General features: G+C 54.8%; 1 protein-coding gene across 2 annotated transcripts; it reads left to right on the forward strand.

Annotated features, from left to right (window-relative positions):
* Window positions 1-4,229: 4,229 nt before the first annotated feature.
* Window positions 4,230-16,695, forward strand: PCBP4 (poly(rC) binding protein 4). Of its 2 annotated transcripts, XM_065407505.1 has the most exons (12): window positions 4,230-4,340; window positions 6,044-6,067; window positions 6,398-6,430; window positions 8,748-8,864; window positions 9,341-9,472; window positions 10,521-10,649; window positions 11,314-11,388; window positions 11,783-11,827; window positions 12,707-12,782; window positions 13,475-13,527; window positions 14,816-14,985; window positions 16,380-16,695. In XM_065407505.1, exons 1-12 carry the CDS (start codon window positions 4,230-4,232, stop codon window positions 16,693-16,695), a joined length of 1,281 nt encoding a protein of 426 aa, XP_065263577.1. The 2 variants fall into 2 exon arrangements, with proteins under 2 accessions (XP_065263577.1, XP_065263578.1); XM_065407506.1 differs by lacking the exon at window positions 10,521-10,649 and having other exon boundaries at window positions 4,263-4,340.
* Window positions 16,696-16,927: the final 232 nt, after the last annotated feature.

Below are 16,927 nucleotides of genomic sequence, written 5' to 3' on the forward strand. Positions count from 1 at the left end.
TTAGCATGGAGGATGGGCCAGGAGGCCTCCCCACGCAGCAGAGCTGCGATTGTTCCTTGGCGTTTCAGACTTTTCACGACTGCACAATGTGGGCAAGAGCTGGCCTGATAGGTTTGGTGAAACCTTTAGCAGCAGCCAGTAAGTTCCCTTGCAGGTGACTCACGATTCCAACGCTGGCATTAATAGTGCTCCTTGTTTCCATGCTCTCTCTTTAGCCCCTTTATTAGCAAACCTCTCAGCTGATCAGCCTGTTCGTTTGGTGTCCCCACTGCCCTCTGGCCATGCAGAGCCTCAGTCACCGCTCCCCCAAAGCTGCCTGTGTTCTCTTGCCATCCACTATCTCGGATGCTTTCTTGGGGACCCTCACAGGCCAGCCCCACTGTTTGCTGGGTCAAGGCAAAATCAGTGCTAGGACCATGTATGTCACCTTGCTGACAGCGCTGACGAGCCGGATGGCTCCCAGGGCATGGTGCTGGATTCCCAGGCAGGCTCACAAGGCCAAAATAAAGCAGGACAGCAGAGGCGACAGGGATCTGAGCCCTGGGAAGCTAAGAGAGGGGTTACAGAGAGACTGTAGCCGGCAAAGAGCCTGCAGTGAAGCAAGGATAACTCTGATGGTGGTGAACCACAGCCCTGCTGAGAGGGCTTCTGCCCACCACAAGGGAAGCTGAACCCAGCCATAACGTAGCTGGGGGCCTTGGGCTTAGTCAAACCATAATTCAGAGGATTGCCCTTTCCCATCCACCCATCCATTCCCCCCGCCATTCTCCCTCACCTTCCTCACCTAAGTGATGTCACTCGGATCCCCTACATCTCAGACACACCCACACACAAACCCTCTCCCCTGGACTGGAGCATCCTCCCACCGCCAGCACAGTGCAGGGCATGGACAGTGCTCAAAGGCTGGGGGCAGCAACACGCAGAGAAAGATGCAGGGATCCACCTGGGAATGTTTGCTGCCTGGGTAGGGGATACGGCTGGAGGAGTCGGAATGAATGTCCCAGCTATACGAATAGGAGACGACAAGTATCAGTAGATTGGACAATCCAATGCTCCATCCCGTCTGGTGTCCTGACTCCACCAGAGGCCGATAGCTGATGCTTCAGAGGAAGGTGACCAGAATGCCATACTCCGTCTCTCCTCCTCAGTGATAGCATCTCTCCTGGCAGTCCCGATGTGCCAATCCACCCGCTGATTGTCCGTAGGGGTGGAGGGGGAATCCTGCCAGGCCCCTGCAACAGGCCATCAGCTTGTGCCCTTGAAGAGGAGGCTGGATTCCCCTTGCGTCCTTCCCTTCACCGTCATAGCTACTGCTATGCTGTGCAGAACGTGAGCCAGCCCCTGCTTATCTGCAAAAGGGGCAACACTCCCACCCAGGACCCTGCGTGTTCTGGGGCCCAGGGTTCTGGTACATTGGTTCCCCAGTGCAGACAGAACCAAGCAGATCTAGGAAGAGACCCAGACCCAATCTCCCTGACCGATGCAGGCCCCATCGTCCATTTCGGCCACGCTCCACTCAGCACAGGAGGGAAGGGGAGAGGCAGAGACGGCTTTAAGCCACCGTCCCAGATCCTTGGCCCAGTCCCTCATGCAAGTCAGAGCAGCAGGAAGATTTCCTGGTTTTAAATTGATTGTCTCAGGGCTGCTCTAACTTACACTTGGCTGCAACTGCCCGTGCCACTCCTCTGCTCCTGACTACATCCCCTATCCCCAGATCAGCTGCCTTTGCTGTCCCTTTATGCCCCCAGGACTGCACCAGGGGACAGCACTGGGGAAACAGATAGGGGAGGGGGGGCACAGAGAGCGAGGGGGCAGCATACAAACCAGATTTCAAAACAAACTTTGCAGCTGCCCGAGCCTTCCACCTCTGCGTAGGCTGGACTAAAACCCAGGTTCCAAACACTCCCAGCCGCGCCGCCCAGGACTCCCACTCATTTCCCCTAATGCGATATTGGCACAACTTCAGTCAGCAGCATCTCCTCATGGCAGCCCCCTCAAACTCACCGCCTTCCCCAGCTCACCAGCCCGCCTCCCCCTGGACTCATGCCAGCCCCTTTGCTCGGCTAACCCCTGGGGATCTGGTCTCTTCCACATCACTGAATGAGCGTAGTGCTGGGGAAGGGTCTGGACTGCCAGGCCTGGAGACCAAAGTCCTCTAGCCACAGACCAGGTTCAGGACAGGCCTTGGCCACATGCTTGCCCTGCCCCTTCCTCAGCCCCCTGAGAAGGCCACCCCAGTGGGTGGAACGCACCGTCCAGGCCAATTGCTCAGCTTAACTTATTGAAAGCTCTAATAAGAACATTTCAGCACAACATCGCACTGGCTTAATCAAGCATAACGCCGAAGTGAAGGAGACCGAGCAGGAACCTAATGCCCAATCCTGGGGTGCAGGGAGCCTGCTTCTGTCAGCGTTCGCTCTATGCCAGTCCCTGGTTTGGCTCCTGTGTTGCTCCAACCTCTCTTTGGTGAACACACATCCTTTATACCTTGTCTCGTGACATCACCCAGGGGCAGATTATTAAACAACCTCAGCTCTAAACAGTCTAGTCTAGCCTAGCGTTTCATACATGCTAACCCACAAGCTTTTCAACTGATACATTTTTACTTCTCCTGCTAGCACTCTTAATTGGTACCTCCTTAGTGATCTTTCTTTAGCTACTGCTACCCTCCTCCTTACACAGTCTAGGTGGCTTTTCGTTGTGTTCCATTGCTTCTTACAACAGCGGTCTTATTCTTACTTATTTGCTTCTTGGGCCCTTGGAGTTACTGGCTAGTTTTGGCCAGACAGTATCCATCTTCCCTAGTCTGTCTCACCGGGGAGATCTGCACCTGGCTCGTAAATCACACATTTGTCTGGGTTGCTTTGCTCTGTTAGCTATACAGCCCAAGAATCCGCCATAGATTCGGCGCAGACCAACTTTCTGATTTTTACAGCCTTTACAATTGTTTTAGCAGTGTTTCAAAAGCTGTGTCAACAAGCCACCAGCAGAAAGCAGGAAAAGTCCCTCTGACATTTTCTTATAACACAACTAAATATACAACAGCTGCCTCTCTACCGTTCTTTAATATACATTAGCTAACACAGTTTGTTACACAGCTGTTTGCACCCGTCTGGGGTCAGAGCATAGGCTCGGCCCCATGTGTAACATGACGCTCCTCGCTGGCTCATCAAGCAGCAGGGATCAAACCTGAGACCAGCTGGTTCGAAATGCAGGAGCCTCTAAAAGACGCACCTGAGTTAGCTCCGACTGTTGAGGCCTCCTAAGCCTCTTTCTGTGGCTCAGCCACCATAAGATGGAGACAGAGTGCCACGTGGAGTGGGTGTGGCCCATCGAACCCTTGGCCTCTCTGCCGAGTGGGCCCCATATTGCCAGCTGTACCCGTTGCTTTTGAAAGCTGGATGTTTGTTGCCTAGGATCGGGGCCAATGCCACCAGCTCAGCACACGCCAGCCACCGGATGGTAGCAACTGTTGGCCACCCCACTGCTGTGATGCAGGCTCTGTTCAGTATTCCAGTCCTGGTCATTATTATAAATCACTTACCCAGGGCCATCCCCTTGCACAGGTGCACAGAGAGCGAGGACAGGCTCTGCCACGAGTGATCTCAGATGTCCAGAGACAGGGCGACAACTCAGCGAAGGGAGGGTGTGGGAAATTCTTAGGGAGGAGGGGATCCCCATAGAAAGGATCCCTAAAAGAAGGAGGTTAAGGGGGAAGGTTGGAGGAGGAGGTTGTGCCTTTAAGGGCTGAGTTTCCCAGAAAGGGTCTGAACAGGGCAATCACTGAACACTGCAGAGAGAAGGCGCTGGGCAGACAAGCAGAGGAGTCACCTCAACTCCTCTGCCATCCCGGCTAGATCTTGCCAAATGCCCAGTGCCCTGGCTCAGTCACGCAGCCTCTAACGCTCAGGGTCGTGGGCGGGTTCAGTGCTAAGTGCAGCCCAGCTGCCATATTTACTCGCATGCTCTGCCCATGCATCTATCTCATGGCTCTGCAGGGTGCTCTGGGAGAGCTGGGGTGAAGCCACAGCCTGCCCAGCCAGCCTGGGCTTTGCCGCAATATTGACCGTGAGCCTCCCGCAGAGCAGGGTTACGACGGTACTATGGGCAAGCAAGCGGCCAAGGTCCACGCAGGGGCTTGCTGAACCCATTGATGTTCCTCTCTCTGCAGATTTAGCTGCTTGGGTCCCTACTAGACCCCGGGTGCTGGTTTGCCCAGAAGCCGGTTCATGCATTCCTATACCATGGCGTCGCCAGACAGGATGAGTGGCTCAGATACCGGCCTGGAGGAGCCAGAGCTCAACATTACTCTCACCCTCCGGATGCTCATGCACGGGAAGGTAAGTGTGCCCCTCTGGCTGGGATTCCCTCCGGGCTCTCCTGGGAAAGCAACATTAGGAGTTCTACCCTGGGGCAGAGGGCTCCTTCAGGCTGGGATCCCTGGGGCTGGCCCAGAGGAGCAGCATGGGCGATTGGGGTCTGCACTGGGCTCAGACAGACAGCTGGTGTTGAATTTGCAGGGCTCACGTTTCATTTTGCTTTCCCAAAACTAATCCCATTTAACAACAATCAAAGCCTGACCCTGGGCCGTCTGTGCTCCAGCAGAGGTCCATTTTAGAGCAGAACCATGAAACATTCATCGGAATGTCAGTCCGAGATCACGTTTTGTAGCAAAACTGTAGAAACGTCAAGTTTCAGTTCAAGAAAGGATTTGTTTTATCAGGCTTTGGAAAAAAGCAAAACTCAAGGCAGGGCAGTTGCCCAGGGAAAGAAGCAAGGATTTGCTGGGAACTTTTGAGAGGGGAAATTACTATTTTTGCACATGGCTGTGTAACATGGAGCCATTACAAGTGCACCAAAATCTGGGCTTCAACCACCATCTACCTACCTAAATGATGCAGACGGACAGAGAGCTAGATAGTTAGATTTAAAAAAAAAAAAAAACCTAGCTGAATTTAAGTTCAAGGGACACTGTCAACTTGTTTTTTTAACTTTTTAAAAAAGGAATCTAATGTTTTCAATAGCATGTCTTGAATTTTCTGTTTTCAATCCATTTTTAAAACACATGAGAGTTTTCTGTTCCCCTGCTGATGCTTGTATGGATCTTCTGAGAGAACCACAAAATCCACCCTTCCTTCCTTTGCCCTTCCACCCGGGACACATCCTCTTAGGGACTGGTGTAGCACGGGCCTCTGAACTCGCCCAGAGAAGTGCATGCGATTGAGATCATTGTGCTAGGGTAGGAGTTCTCACAACACATTTTTTGGTGGCCACAGAGTTCAGCCACCAACTCTTGCTGGTGGCCCCACTGATACTTTTTCCTAAAATACTTCATTAACTTTAGGAAAAACATATAAATATGCACACTTACATGTCCAAATCATTGTCATTTATTTATGTAGGGTTTTTTATTATTTTTTTTTGGTAGTCTCAATAGTAAAAATAGTGCTGTGAAAAGTGATATTTGTATGTTGGTTAATATCACTTAGTTTTCATAGCACACTTAGTAGCTAGCTGGGAGGCTGTGATAAGTGATATTAACAAACATACAAGTATGGCTTATCACAGCCTCCCAGCTAACTAGTAAGTCTGCTAGGAAAAGTGATACTTGCATGTTTGTTAATATCACTTTTCTCAGCAAGCCATCACTGCCCAGGAGGCTGTGGTGGCCACATGAAAGCCCCTGGTGGCCACATCTGAGAAACGCTGTAGGGCCTGGGACAAAGCCCAGGTGAGCATCAGCCCAGCAGCGAAATACTCCGCAGCCAAAGTGTCAGCAAACGCACACTGGGAACCAGCTGAAAACAAGAGACGGGCATTTTGCCCTGGTGCTAACGTCTGTCCCAGCGACCTTCGGGTTTGCTTGCAGCAATGCCTGCCAATGGCAATGAGAGTCCAAGGTGTCCCTCCACCTGCAGTTCCAGAACAAGCCATGCTGCCGCTCAGGGGCACGCCTACTCCCTAGGGTGGATCGGGCGGGTCCCCTGTGTGCTCAGGAATCTCCTCCTAACTGGGCTGCTCTTCTCTCTTTGTGTTTCCGCAGGAGGTTGGCAGCATCATCGGCAAGGTAAGAGCAGGGCCAGCTCCAGGGTTTTGGCCGCCCCAAGCAGCCAAACAAACAAACAAACAAAAAAAGCCGCGATCACGATCTGCAGCGGCAAGTCGGCGGGAGGTCCTTCGCTCTAAGCAGGAGTGAGGGACCGTCCGCCGAATTGCCGCCGAACAGCTGGACGTGCCGCCCCTCTCTGAAGTGGCCGCCCCAAGCACCTGCTTGGTAAGCTGGTGCCTGGAGCCGGCCCTGGGTAAGAGGCAGATGTTCCCCACAGCCGGGGTGTTTCTTCGGGGTCTCGCGGAAGCTGTGGGAATCTAACCGCCCTCCCTGTTCTTATTCCCACAGAAAGGCGAGACCGTTAAGAGGATACGGGAACAAGTAAGTGGTGGGGGATGGCGGCGCCTCTCGCACTCCTGGGCTCTCTCACGGGGCCAGGCTACGTCCTGTGCAACTGACCAAAGCTGGCTCTGGCTCATGAATACGCTTCAAACCTCCCTCCTCCTCCTCATATAACCCCCACCCCACATCAGCCCTGAGCCCCAAATACCTGGCAAGCCCAATGGTGCCTATGCCCAGGCTTAATCAACTACAGAAGTGGCTGGAAGATGCCTTCCCCTCCACATACACACAGCACACACTCCCAGAGGTGAGCCTGCTGCCTAGCACGAGAGCACTCAGCCCCAGGCGACTCAGGGAAAGCGAGGGGGCGGAGCCTCAAATGTATGGTTAAGGATGATACCACTAGGTGGTGCCGTTATACATAGCCTTCCAGGTTCTCTTCCTTAGCTCGCGAGCAAGTTTTGACTCTTAGGGAGACGGGCTGGTTTTGAAAGGTTGTGTGCAGAGGCAGCTTTGTGAGAGAGGACACTGCATGAGTGGCAGATGAGTATGTGCTTTGCCTTGGGCTCTGACTGGAGTCAATTCTCAAGGCAGAGTTGCTCCCTGGAACCTGGCACTGGTGTTGGGATAAAATTATTGGAAGCAGAGATTTACCTGCATGCTGTTTGACCATCCCATTTCAGGACTGGTGTAAATAAAGCAAGTTACACTTAGAGTATACCCAGACTCCACATCACTGAATTCTCCACTAGAAGCTGACCTGCAAGGCCCCAGATTTCTGCTACTGCTCAGTAGCACAAGGGCGTCACTGATGTCAGAACAGGACACTGGTGTCAGATGAAGGGGCAAGAATATATTGCACCTTGCCAAGTTAGGGAAATAAAAATAAAGGAACTAAGAGGAAAGAGCAAATAGCCACAGTCTTAGCAACAAATAACAAGAAATGTATGAAATATATCAGAAGCAGGAAGCCTGCAAAAAACCCTCAGTGGGTTGCTGGACCACCACGGGCAAAGGGAGCAATTAAGGATGATGAGAAGATTGCAGAGAAACTAAATGATTTCTTTGCATCAGTCTTCATCACAAAGGATGCTGAGGAAATACCTTCCATGGGCCTACTCGGTTCTGGTGAGAAAGGTAAGGTACTATCAGCGACTGAGGTGTCTAAAGAATTGATGCTGGAACAGATGGATACATCAAAGAGCAGCAAGTCACCTTGCCCAGATGGTAGATTCCCAAGAGTTCTGATGGGATTTAAGAATGAAGTTGCTGAGCAGCTAGCAAATATATGCAAGTTTTCATTAAAATCTATTATACCAGAGGTACAGCTGGGATTCTGGGAATCAGAGCAGGGAGCTTTGCTTTGGTACCAGGTAAATTGGCTGAAATGTGAAACAGAAATATAATTTAAAGCACCTCCATGATCATGCTATGCGGAGTGTAACCAAAGACACTCCTTTAATCTACTGGTATTGTTTGAGCCGGTCATATTAATAAAGGAGAACTGGTTGATATAGTTTATTTGGACTTTCAAATGGCCTTTGACTAAAGTCTTCACAAGAGGCTATTAAGGAAACAAACAGGGCTTTGTGTGAGAGGTAAAATATTGTCATGGATCAGAACTTGACAGAGAGAACAGAGTAAGAATAATCAGCCAACATTCATCTTGGCAAGACATTAACAGCAGGGGGCCCCATGGTTCTTCACTAGGATCTGTGTTGATTATTATATTTATCAATGATCTGGAAAAGGGGGGGTGAGCAAAGTTTGCAGATGACACCAAATTATTTAGATTACGACTGGAAGAGACTGAGGAACTTGAGACCTAACCACGCAAGGGAAACAAGGCAACATAATTGCCAATACTCAATTTCACTGCAAATGCAAAGTAATGTAAATTGGAGGGATTAATCTGAAATATCCATTAATTATGATGAATTAATTATTATTATTATTGTGGCAATGCCTAGGAGCTCCAGCACCCAGGTAGTGCCTCATGGATGGGGACCTCATTGTGCCAGGCGCTGTACAAACACAGATCAAAAAGATGCTTCCAGTCCAAACACATGTGGAAAGCTTCTAAATAAACTGTCAGGAAAAAGACCTGGACGGCTCAGTGAAAACATCCACTCAATGTGCAACAGGGGTGCCTAAGGAACGGGCTGGAGGATAATAGGGAAATTATTGTACAACTCAAAGGAAAGCCCTTAACTAGAACACTGTGTTCAATTTATGTCACCCCATCTCAACCAGGATGCAGCAGAAATAGAGGGCTGGCAGAGACGGAAATGATTAGAGACTTGGCCAGATAGCCCTATGAAGAGTTCTCACCCTGCTGTCTGGTTTGCTTTCTCAGAGCAGCGCCCGGATCACCATCTCTGAGGGATCTTGTCCCGAGCGGATCACCACCATCACAGGATCCACGGATGCTGTCTTCAGAGCCGTCTCCATGATCGCCTTCAAATTGGAGGAGGTATGGTACCTGCCCCTGCCGCCACGCTGTATTCACCCTGCACCACATCAGCCCACTGAGAATGAAGGGCCAAGGAGGGGGGTGATTTGGAGGGCCCCCCAGAGGTACAACAGAACATGCAAGCCCTTTTAAACTGAAATCCATGGCTCCTCCTCAACCCTGAGCATCTCTGCTCTCCAGAGGGGTCAGATTCTGGTCCCTCGGGGATCTGTTACTTAGGCTGATTGTATGGGGAATTGATCTTTACAGAGCCAGCCATTCGCCTGGGCTTGTATTTACACAAATCCAACCTGAACACTGAAGATAGTCCCTGAGGAGCAGTAGGACCTCATTGCTCTGGGAGGGGGAACAGGGACACCCTCGCTCTGCGCTGACCCTGACCCTCAACAGACTCCACCGAGAGCACCATGCCATGGCCTTTGGCTCCAGGATGGTGATATTCATTCTATTCCAATGCTGTACCTCTCTCATTTCAGGACCTGGGGACAGGAGCCACCAACGGAGGAGCTGTGTCCAAACCGCTGGTGACACTGCGGCTGGTCATCCCGGCCAGCCAGTGCGGTTCTCTCATTGGCAAAGCTGGCGCCAAAATCAAGGAGATCCGTGAGGTAAGGGCTGGGGGCACTTTGCAAAACCTGTTTGCTTCTCCCCAGTGAGGCTGTTTGTTTACTTTCTGCACATCTCTTCCCTGGAGGGATGGAACCAGGCTGGTCAGTTTCGCTTCCTGTTTCTCATGCCAGTGTCCAGCTGCTGTGTTTGGGTTCCTAGTTCGGTACACAACAGAGTCTGTGAAACGATCCCCGAGCCCCTTCCTTTAAAGAGAAAGCCTGAATGTCTGTCCTAGACATGCTGTGTAACCCGCGGGACAGTTTGGATGACAGCTCTCGCCTGCTGTGACCAAGCCACAGAGGATGTGAGTTTGTTCCACTCTACCACTCACTGTAGTCACTCACACTTTTAGGGTACGTCCACACTGGCGCTGGAGGTTTCAGACCGGATCCTATTCAGGGTAGCTAGCCCCTTGCTCACACAGGCGAGCCTGCTCAAGCCAGCAATTGCCCCTCCAGCTCCCTTGTAGACTTACCCTCGGCTCTTGATTCAATTCCCAGCTGTGACGCTAGCTATTGGCTCTTTAAAAATCTGAAGCAGACCCATTTGTGGGGAAGCCCCATGAAATCTCCAGTCCTTGGACTGAGGTAGATGCGCCTGTGATGCATCACAGGACAGGGGCAGGGAAAGCACTGCCCCTGATGGGGGTGCTGCTGCGGGAGACAGCATTACCCTGCCACCGCCTCAGCCCCAAACAAACCCTCTTGCTAAGCACCCTGTTGAGCTGTTAGAGCCAGCGGGGTGTTGCTGGTCAGTTGGGGCGAGCATGGGAATGCCCCAGCAGTGGAGGAGGGGCAGGTTATGCCAGTGCAAGGAGGTTGGATGCAGCAAACTCAGTGGTGAGATGCCTTCGGTGGCCATGCAAAAGGCGTAGCCCGCACTGGCCATGTGGCTGCCTTCCTGATTCCAGTGCGTGGGGGTGCAGAGTGGGGGGAGCCCTCCACCCAGGTGGTACCAGCACTAGCTGCCCGTCCCACGTTGTTCCAGGGAACGTGGGCAGCCGCTTAGCGCACACAGCCATTGCCAAGGGGGCATCTCTCCTTGCAGACCACGGGAGCACAGGTCCAGGTGGCAGGAGACCTGCTGCCCAATTCCACGGAGCGGGCGGTCACGGTCTCGGGCGTGCCAGATGCCATCATCCAGTGTGTGCGGCAGATCTGCGCAGTCATCCTGGAGGTACCCGCGTTGGGCTCGGGGGGACTAGACATATGGACTTGGCCCTCTGCCCCTATGCTGGAGAGTGGGAGGCAGGCTCCAGGGGGCTGGTTTCCTGGCAGCCTCCTTCCCTGTGCTTCGGGGCTGGAGCCGTTGCTGTGTTTGCCCTCTGGGAGGATGTCGTGGTAGTTGCTGTGCAATATCTTAGCTTTGCCACCTCCCAGCAATGCCACTCCCCACTGCATCCATGTCTACCATCTGCCAGGGCAAGGCTGGGTCAGAGCCAAGACGTTCTGGGGTGGTTTTAATGTCCTGCCAGCCGAGGCTGGGGGAGATGCGACAGCCCAGCCCCCGCTGGAACTGTCCCTTGAAAGGCTGGTCACTCTGCTTTGTAGCCTCTCTCTCCCCAGTTACCACCCTGATGCCATGAGACGATGTGGCCCTAGCTGCCACTGAACACAAGGCCATGGGCACACACCACACTGCACCAACGCACAAGCCAGCCAGCCTCTCGCCTTCCACCGACTTCAGTGCCACTGGCCGTTTCTCAGCCCAAGGGCAGGGCCCCCGCAGCGGGCATGGCTACGGCATGTAGCCAGCTGCCCGGCTGGGCATAGGGTCGGGAAAGGGGGTTGGGTCTCCCTGGAAGAACGTGCTGATTTCTCCTCTGCTTTCCCCTCCTCAGTCGCCGCCAAAAGGGGCCACCATTCCCTACCATCCCTCCCTCTCCCTGGGGACGGCTCTCCTCTCGGCCAGCCAGGTAAGGGGGCAGCTGGAAGGGAGGGAGGGAGGAACTTCCCAAGCAAAAACACCCGGGATTCCCTCAGCTCTGCACCAAGGAGATCCCCCCACACCCAGGCAACCCCCTTCCTCTCTTCCTGTTTATTATTAAGGAGGCGACACATTACCTGATGCTCTGCCCTTCTCAGACATCTCTCCTTGTGAGCCCTCTGCAGCGTTAGTTACCAGGGGGCTCCTGATCTCACCAGCCTTTAAACGGGGCTGGGACTGGCTAGCAAGGAACACCCCAGTTTGGGGGCTGGAGGAGGGGGAACGTTCTCATACCACACTGTTAGCGGCCACAGAACAACCCCTGGTGCTCCCATCCTGGCCAGCCGCCTCGCTGATGTTCCTCCGCTTTCCTTCATCCCCAGGGCTTTTCCATGCAGGGCCAGTACAGCGGGGGGCCTCAAGCCGAGGTGAGTCCGGCTTTGCCTCCTCGGCACGGCGGGGCTCAATCTCAGTTCCGCAGTGCCAGGAGTTCCCAAGGGACCCGTCTCCTCCCATATGCCCTTGAACTGAGCCTCAGCATTGTCCTATTGCACGGCAGCAGAGCGGGTGGCAAGAGCCGGCCTTCGCAAGGCCCTGCTGAACGTGGATGCACCACACCCTTGTCAGGGAGGAAATATAACCTGGGAGATGCAAGCCTCCCCACCCCCACCCCGCCCCTGGCCATCAGTGCACCAAATCCAGCCTTGGTGTGCTGGTCCCAGGGGCAAGTTTGGCCCTTTGTGTGTCCCTCCATCTCTCCCATCTCCCTTGTCTTCCCAGCACAGCTCTCTCATCTCTGGGGCATGTTTCCATGTTGAGTCTCCATGCCTGGCCCTCCCCCATCACTTCCTTCCCCTAGTCAGGTCCACGCAGCAGACATAGCATGGGAGCCCCTCGCTCCCGGAGCCATCCTGTTGGGAGATGTCCGTGTCCTCCTCTCCATGCAGCCAACTCCACCTGCCACGAGCCAGAGGCCTGCTGCTTCTGCTGCCAGCTGTGCTAGGCCCGTCCACCACTGGGCGCACGTCTCCGTAGGCCTGCAGCTCAGGGCCAGCCCGCATAGGCATGGCAGAGCTGGCCGATGGAACCTCGTGCAGCTCTGAACACGAGGTGGGCTGTGGCCATGGTCACACAGGGCTGGTGGCTGCTGTTACTATGAAAAGCCCCTGTCCTGGGGGGTTCTGCTGTCCCACCCACCCATTGTGGTTCCAACCGGCTGGCAGCCAAAGGGCTGGATGGTGGGTGACCCGACTACTCTTTAGACGTAGCTCTTGCATTTATTTCCCTAATTTCTTCCCTGGGAGCAGGTGACGAAATTGCAGCAACTCTCTGGGCATCCCGTTGCCTTCACCTCTCTGGGCCAGGCACCCTCCCTGGTCCCAGGTAAGAAAACCAGCCCCACCCCACCCTGCCTCCCCAGCAGGTGATCTGCTCATGGAGGGCACGCACATCATCAAAATCCTCTGTTGGCGAGCAGGGGCATCCGCTCTGCCCACCCCTGGGGGTGGCATTGATGAACACGGGCTATGCCAGGCCCAGGCAAGGAGAGAGGCCCAATTCTACAGAACCAAATAGACGTCATGAAACAAAGTCTGTTTGTCAAAGCCCCAGACCTGCAGTGGCTCAACACCTCCCAGCATGGCGAGATCTGGGACCGTGTCTCCGGAGGATGGCGGGGGTTGGGTGTGCTGGGAGAGGGTCCATGGCTGCTGCCCTCATCTGACCACAGCTTGCTGCTCCCAAGACAGCTGGAGGGAAGAGGGGGCCAGCCAGCAGCCCAGAGCCCTGCGGGGAAACCCTCCAACTCCACTAGACTCTCCCTAACCCCCCCAATCCCTGGTGCTGGGGTGGCCGGCACCCTCCGGGCAGGGTGCAGCAGAGAGGGGTGTCTGGGATGTTTGGTCAGTCCCCCCCTCCCCCCCCCCCAGCTGGGTATGGACAAGCCCCAGGAAAAGATATTCCCTGTGCCTGGAGCCCAGTGGCTTTTAACAGGAGCAGAGCATGGAAGGGAGGGAGGCAGGGGAATCACTAGCAGAGCCCCAGCAATGCTGCCTTTTCTCTCCCTCTCCGGCCAGGCCTGGACGCCAGCCCCCAGAGCAGCTCGCAGGAGTTCCTGGTGCCCAATGACGTAAGTTGCCGTTGCTCTCCTGCGAGAGCCTCCTCCCATTCCCACCAGTGCAATGCCTGCCCTGGAGCCTCAGCAGGGAGTCTTTGCCCCCTCTGGCAGTAAAGCGCAGAGGGGAATGGCCCCAACCCACCCCAGCTCCCAAAAATCCCCCTCCCCGAACATCAGATCAGACTCTGCTGCTGGACCCCGGCATTGGAGTGGGGCAAAGGCAAATCCCGGATCCAGCTTCCCCCTGCTCCGTGCAGCAGAGATACCTGGATCGAGGCATGGGCTCCGTGAGGCAGGGACCATGGCAAAGCCCCAGCGTTGCCTTACCCTCGTGATCAAATCTCAACTTAAAGAGCCAGTGTCCCAGCTTTGGACACCAGGGCCTCTCCACCCCACCCATCTAGTCAGGCTTCAGCCCTCACTACGGAGGCCCCGCCCCCGGCACAAAGGTGCAGCAGCAGCAAAAGGGCTACCCACCCTCTGAGCCCCCTCCCCATTGGCCAACCTAGCCTTAGTTGTGCCCACGGTCCTGCTCTTCGGGAGTGCAGCCCAGAGAGCAGAGATGGGGCTGGGGGGGGAACGTCACCAGCAGAGAGGAATGCGCCAGAGCTACCCACGCCCACCCTCGCGGCCTCATTCCAGGCACCGGTGCCCCAGGGCTGCTCTCCAGCCGCCAGCGCAGGCTGCCAAGCACAGAGCTGCCTCTGTTACAGCTGGCAGGAAGCGGGAGGAGGGGCGCGAGGGCAGTGCTGACCTTTCTGCACTCCACCCCCTAAAGTCATCACACCCCAGCCACTGCCTCGGGCCTTTTAAAAAGACACAAAGTGCAGCATCAAAGACTTGCTGCTGACCCACGTTGGTGAGAACATGGAACTACACCCACGGGGGCAGTGTGGAGTGGACATGGGGGATGGGCAGTCAAGGGGCAACCTATTCCACGATCAGGGGCATTGGGGCCTAGCTGCTGGGGGAGCAGCATCCAGTGCTCAGTGCTAGGTTCTGGGTTTGGGGGAGACCGTACCTCCTCCTCTCATTAGGCCCACGCCTGCGGGGCCTCACTGGGCACTGCCCTGCGATGGGGAGGGGCAGGCACAGCTACTGGGCAGGTTGGAAGTGGGTGGGGTGCTAAGAAAGCAACTCCCCCTACTCCTGAAACACTCCAAACAACATGGCCGAGCAGAGCAGCTCCTGTGTCATGCTATCGAAGGGCGCTCCAGCTCCTTCTCCTGGTGCCGCTCTGTCCAGCACTGCTGCTTCCACCCCAGCCCCCCCGAATTAACCCCTCTCTGCTCCTCCCCAGCTGATTGGCTGCATCATTGGCCGCCAGGGCAGCAAGATCAGCGAGATCCGGCAGATGTCCGGAGCGCACATCAAAATCGGGAACCAGAGCGAGGGCTCCAGCGAGCGCCATGTGACCATCACGGGGACCCCAGTCAGTATCACTCTTGCCCAGTACCTCATCACAGCCTGGTAAGGACCAGCACCCCCACTGGGGAGGCCAGAGGAACGAGCAGCCCAGACCCTGGTCTGCAGGGCAGCAGAAGCAAATTTCTGTGTCAGTCCTTCTCCTTGAGCTGGGATCTCAGTGAGACTGGGGGGCGGGGAGTGGCCACCTCTTCCACAATCTATGCAGTGTCCCAGCGCTCTTCCTGCTTATACAATGGGCGTCTGCCAGTCAGACTGGCAAGGGTGTTTGTCACATGCACAAAGACTGGAGTGTCAAAGACCAACGCACCCTGAGCCTTAGGGCCCAGCAGTTCTTTCATCCCAACCTTTCTCCAGCCCATCTTAGAGCGGGATGAAAATGGGTTCCCCCCCTCAGAAATGTGCAGCGGTGTCTCAAGGGAGCTGTAGTTCACAAGCCTCATGCTCCCGTTCGCCTCTCTAGGCCAGGCTCCCTGGCCAGACTACATTCTCCCATGATGCACCACAGCCTCCCCGGTAGGTATTTTGATGGAAAATTTCTGACCAGCCCCAGTTCTTGCTGCCTTTCAGAAGAGATGTGAAACTGAGCCCTGACGCTTGGAAGATCCCACATCTGGCCAAATCACAACATGGGCATTCCCTTCTGCCTCCCAAACACTTCCCCTGCAGAGCCAGCTGCAGAAACTGCTCTGCACTCCCACTCCTAGGCACAGACTGCTGCATAGCACTGCTTGTGCAGCGGCTGCCTTTCAGGGAAGGCGAGGGATCCCTCTAGACCTGCTTGGATCAGGTACAAACACTGGTGCCCTGTCTACGCTTATACGTCCCGCGTCTGCATTGGTGAGAGATCTCGCAAAAAGCCTCAGGTGCAGATACAGCCCTGTAATGCAAACTGCGCTGGGAGCCTTCAGGACAGAAGGGCCTATGGCTTTATCTCCACACAAGCTTGCACTGGTTTCATTAAACCAGTTTAGTTAAGCTTGTGCAAACCCCTCTGTGGATGCTCTTAGTTTGGCTTAAAAGCAGTTTATTTTGGTTTAGTTTAAATCAGTTCCTAATCAGCTTAAATTAAACTGCATTAAGAGCATCTGCACAAATTTTGGCACTGGTTTAACTAACTCAGTTTAAAATCCCTAAATCAATCTGGCAAACTCCACATGTAGCTGTGTGTGTGTGTAACCCACCATTACATGGCATGGTTCTCTGTCGCTCTCTAGTGGCTAACCGGTGTATAGGAGTTTATGAGTCAGCTATGGCCTCTGAACGATCAGGGAGCTGGTTTTTCGGGTTGGCAGAAGCTCATTTGTTTAGCCAGAGGTGAAGGGTTCAATCCCCACTGCAGGGGGTTGGTGTTACATGCATGAGGGTATTACCCCACCCTGCTTTCTAGCCCCACTCTGTGTGCGTCTCACTGCCTCTCTCCCTCCTTGTTCCTCCAGTTTAGAGACAGCCAAATCTACCTCCCAGACGCCCCCCATCTCCAGTCCCGTTGACCTCAGCATGACCTTCTCCCAGTCCCTCAATCCATCGCCGGGCCCCACGCTGACAGCGGTAGCCGCGCCCCCTCCCACCTTGCTGGGTGGCCCTTATGCCATCTCCCTGTCCAACTTCTTCGGCCTCAAGCCCGTCCCCTTCCTGACGCTGCCCCCTTCCTCGGCCGCGGGGCACAACGGCAGCCTCACCACCTACACGACCAAGATCTCCACAGCCAACGGCGCCAAGAAAGCAGAGCGGCAGAAGTTCTCCCCGTACTGAGGCTGATGGGTGGGAGGGTGGCAGGCCAGAGAGGAAGGGGGAGATCACAGGATGCCACCCCCCCCAGTTTGTGGGACACCAACAGCGCCACTCCAAGGCAGGCACCTGAGCCAGCGCCACCCCATGCTGGGGCATCCCGAGCTATATGCGGGGGTGGACGGAGAGGTAGAGAACGTGGAGGAGGGGGAGGGCAGCCTGGAGCCCTGCCGTCCCTGGTGCGGCCCCTCTGGAC

Source organism: Emys orbicularis, chromosome 7 (genome assembly GCF_028017835.1).
Source record: "Emys orbicularis isolate rEmyOrb1 chromosome 7, rEmyOrb1.hap1, whole genome shotgun sequence".
In the NCBI taxonomy this organism is placed as follows: Eukaryota; Metazoa; Chordata; order Testudines; family Emydidae; genus Emys; species Emys orbicularis.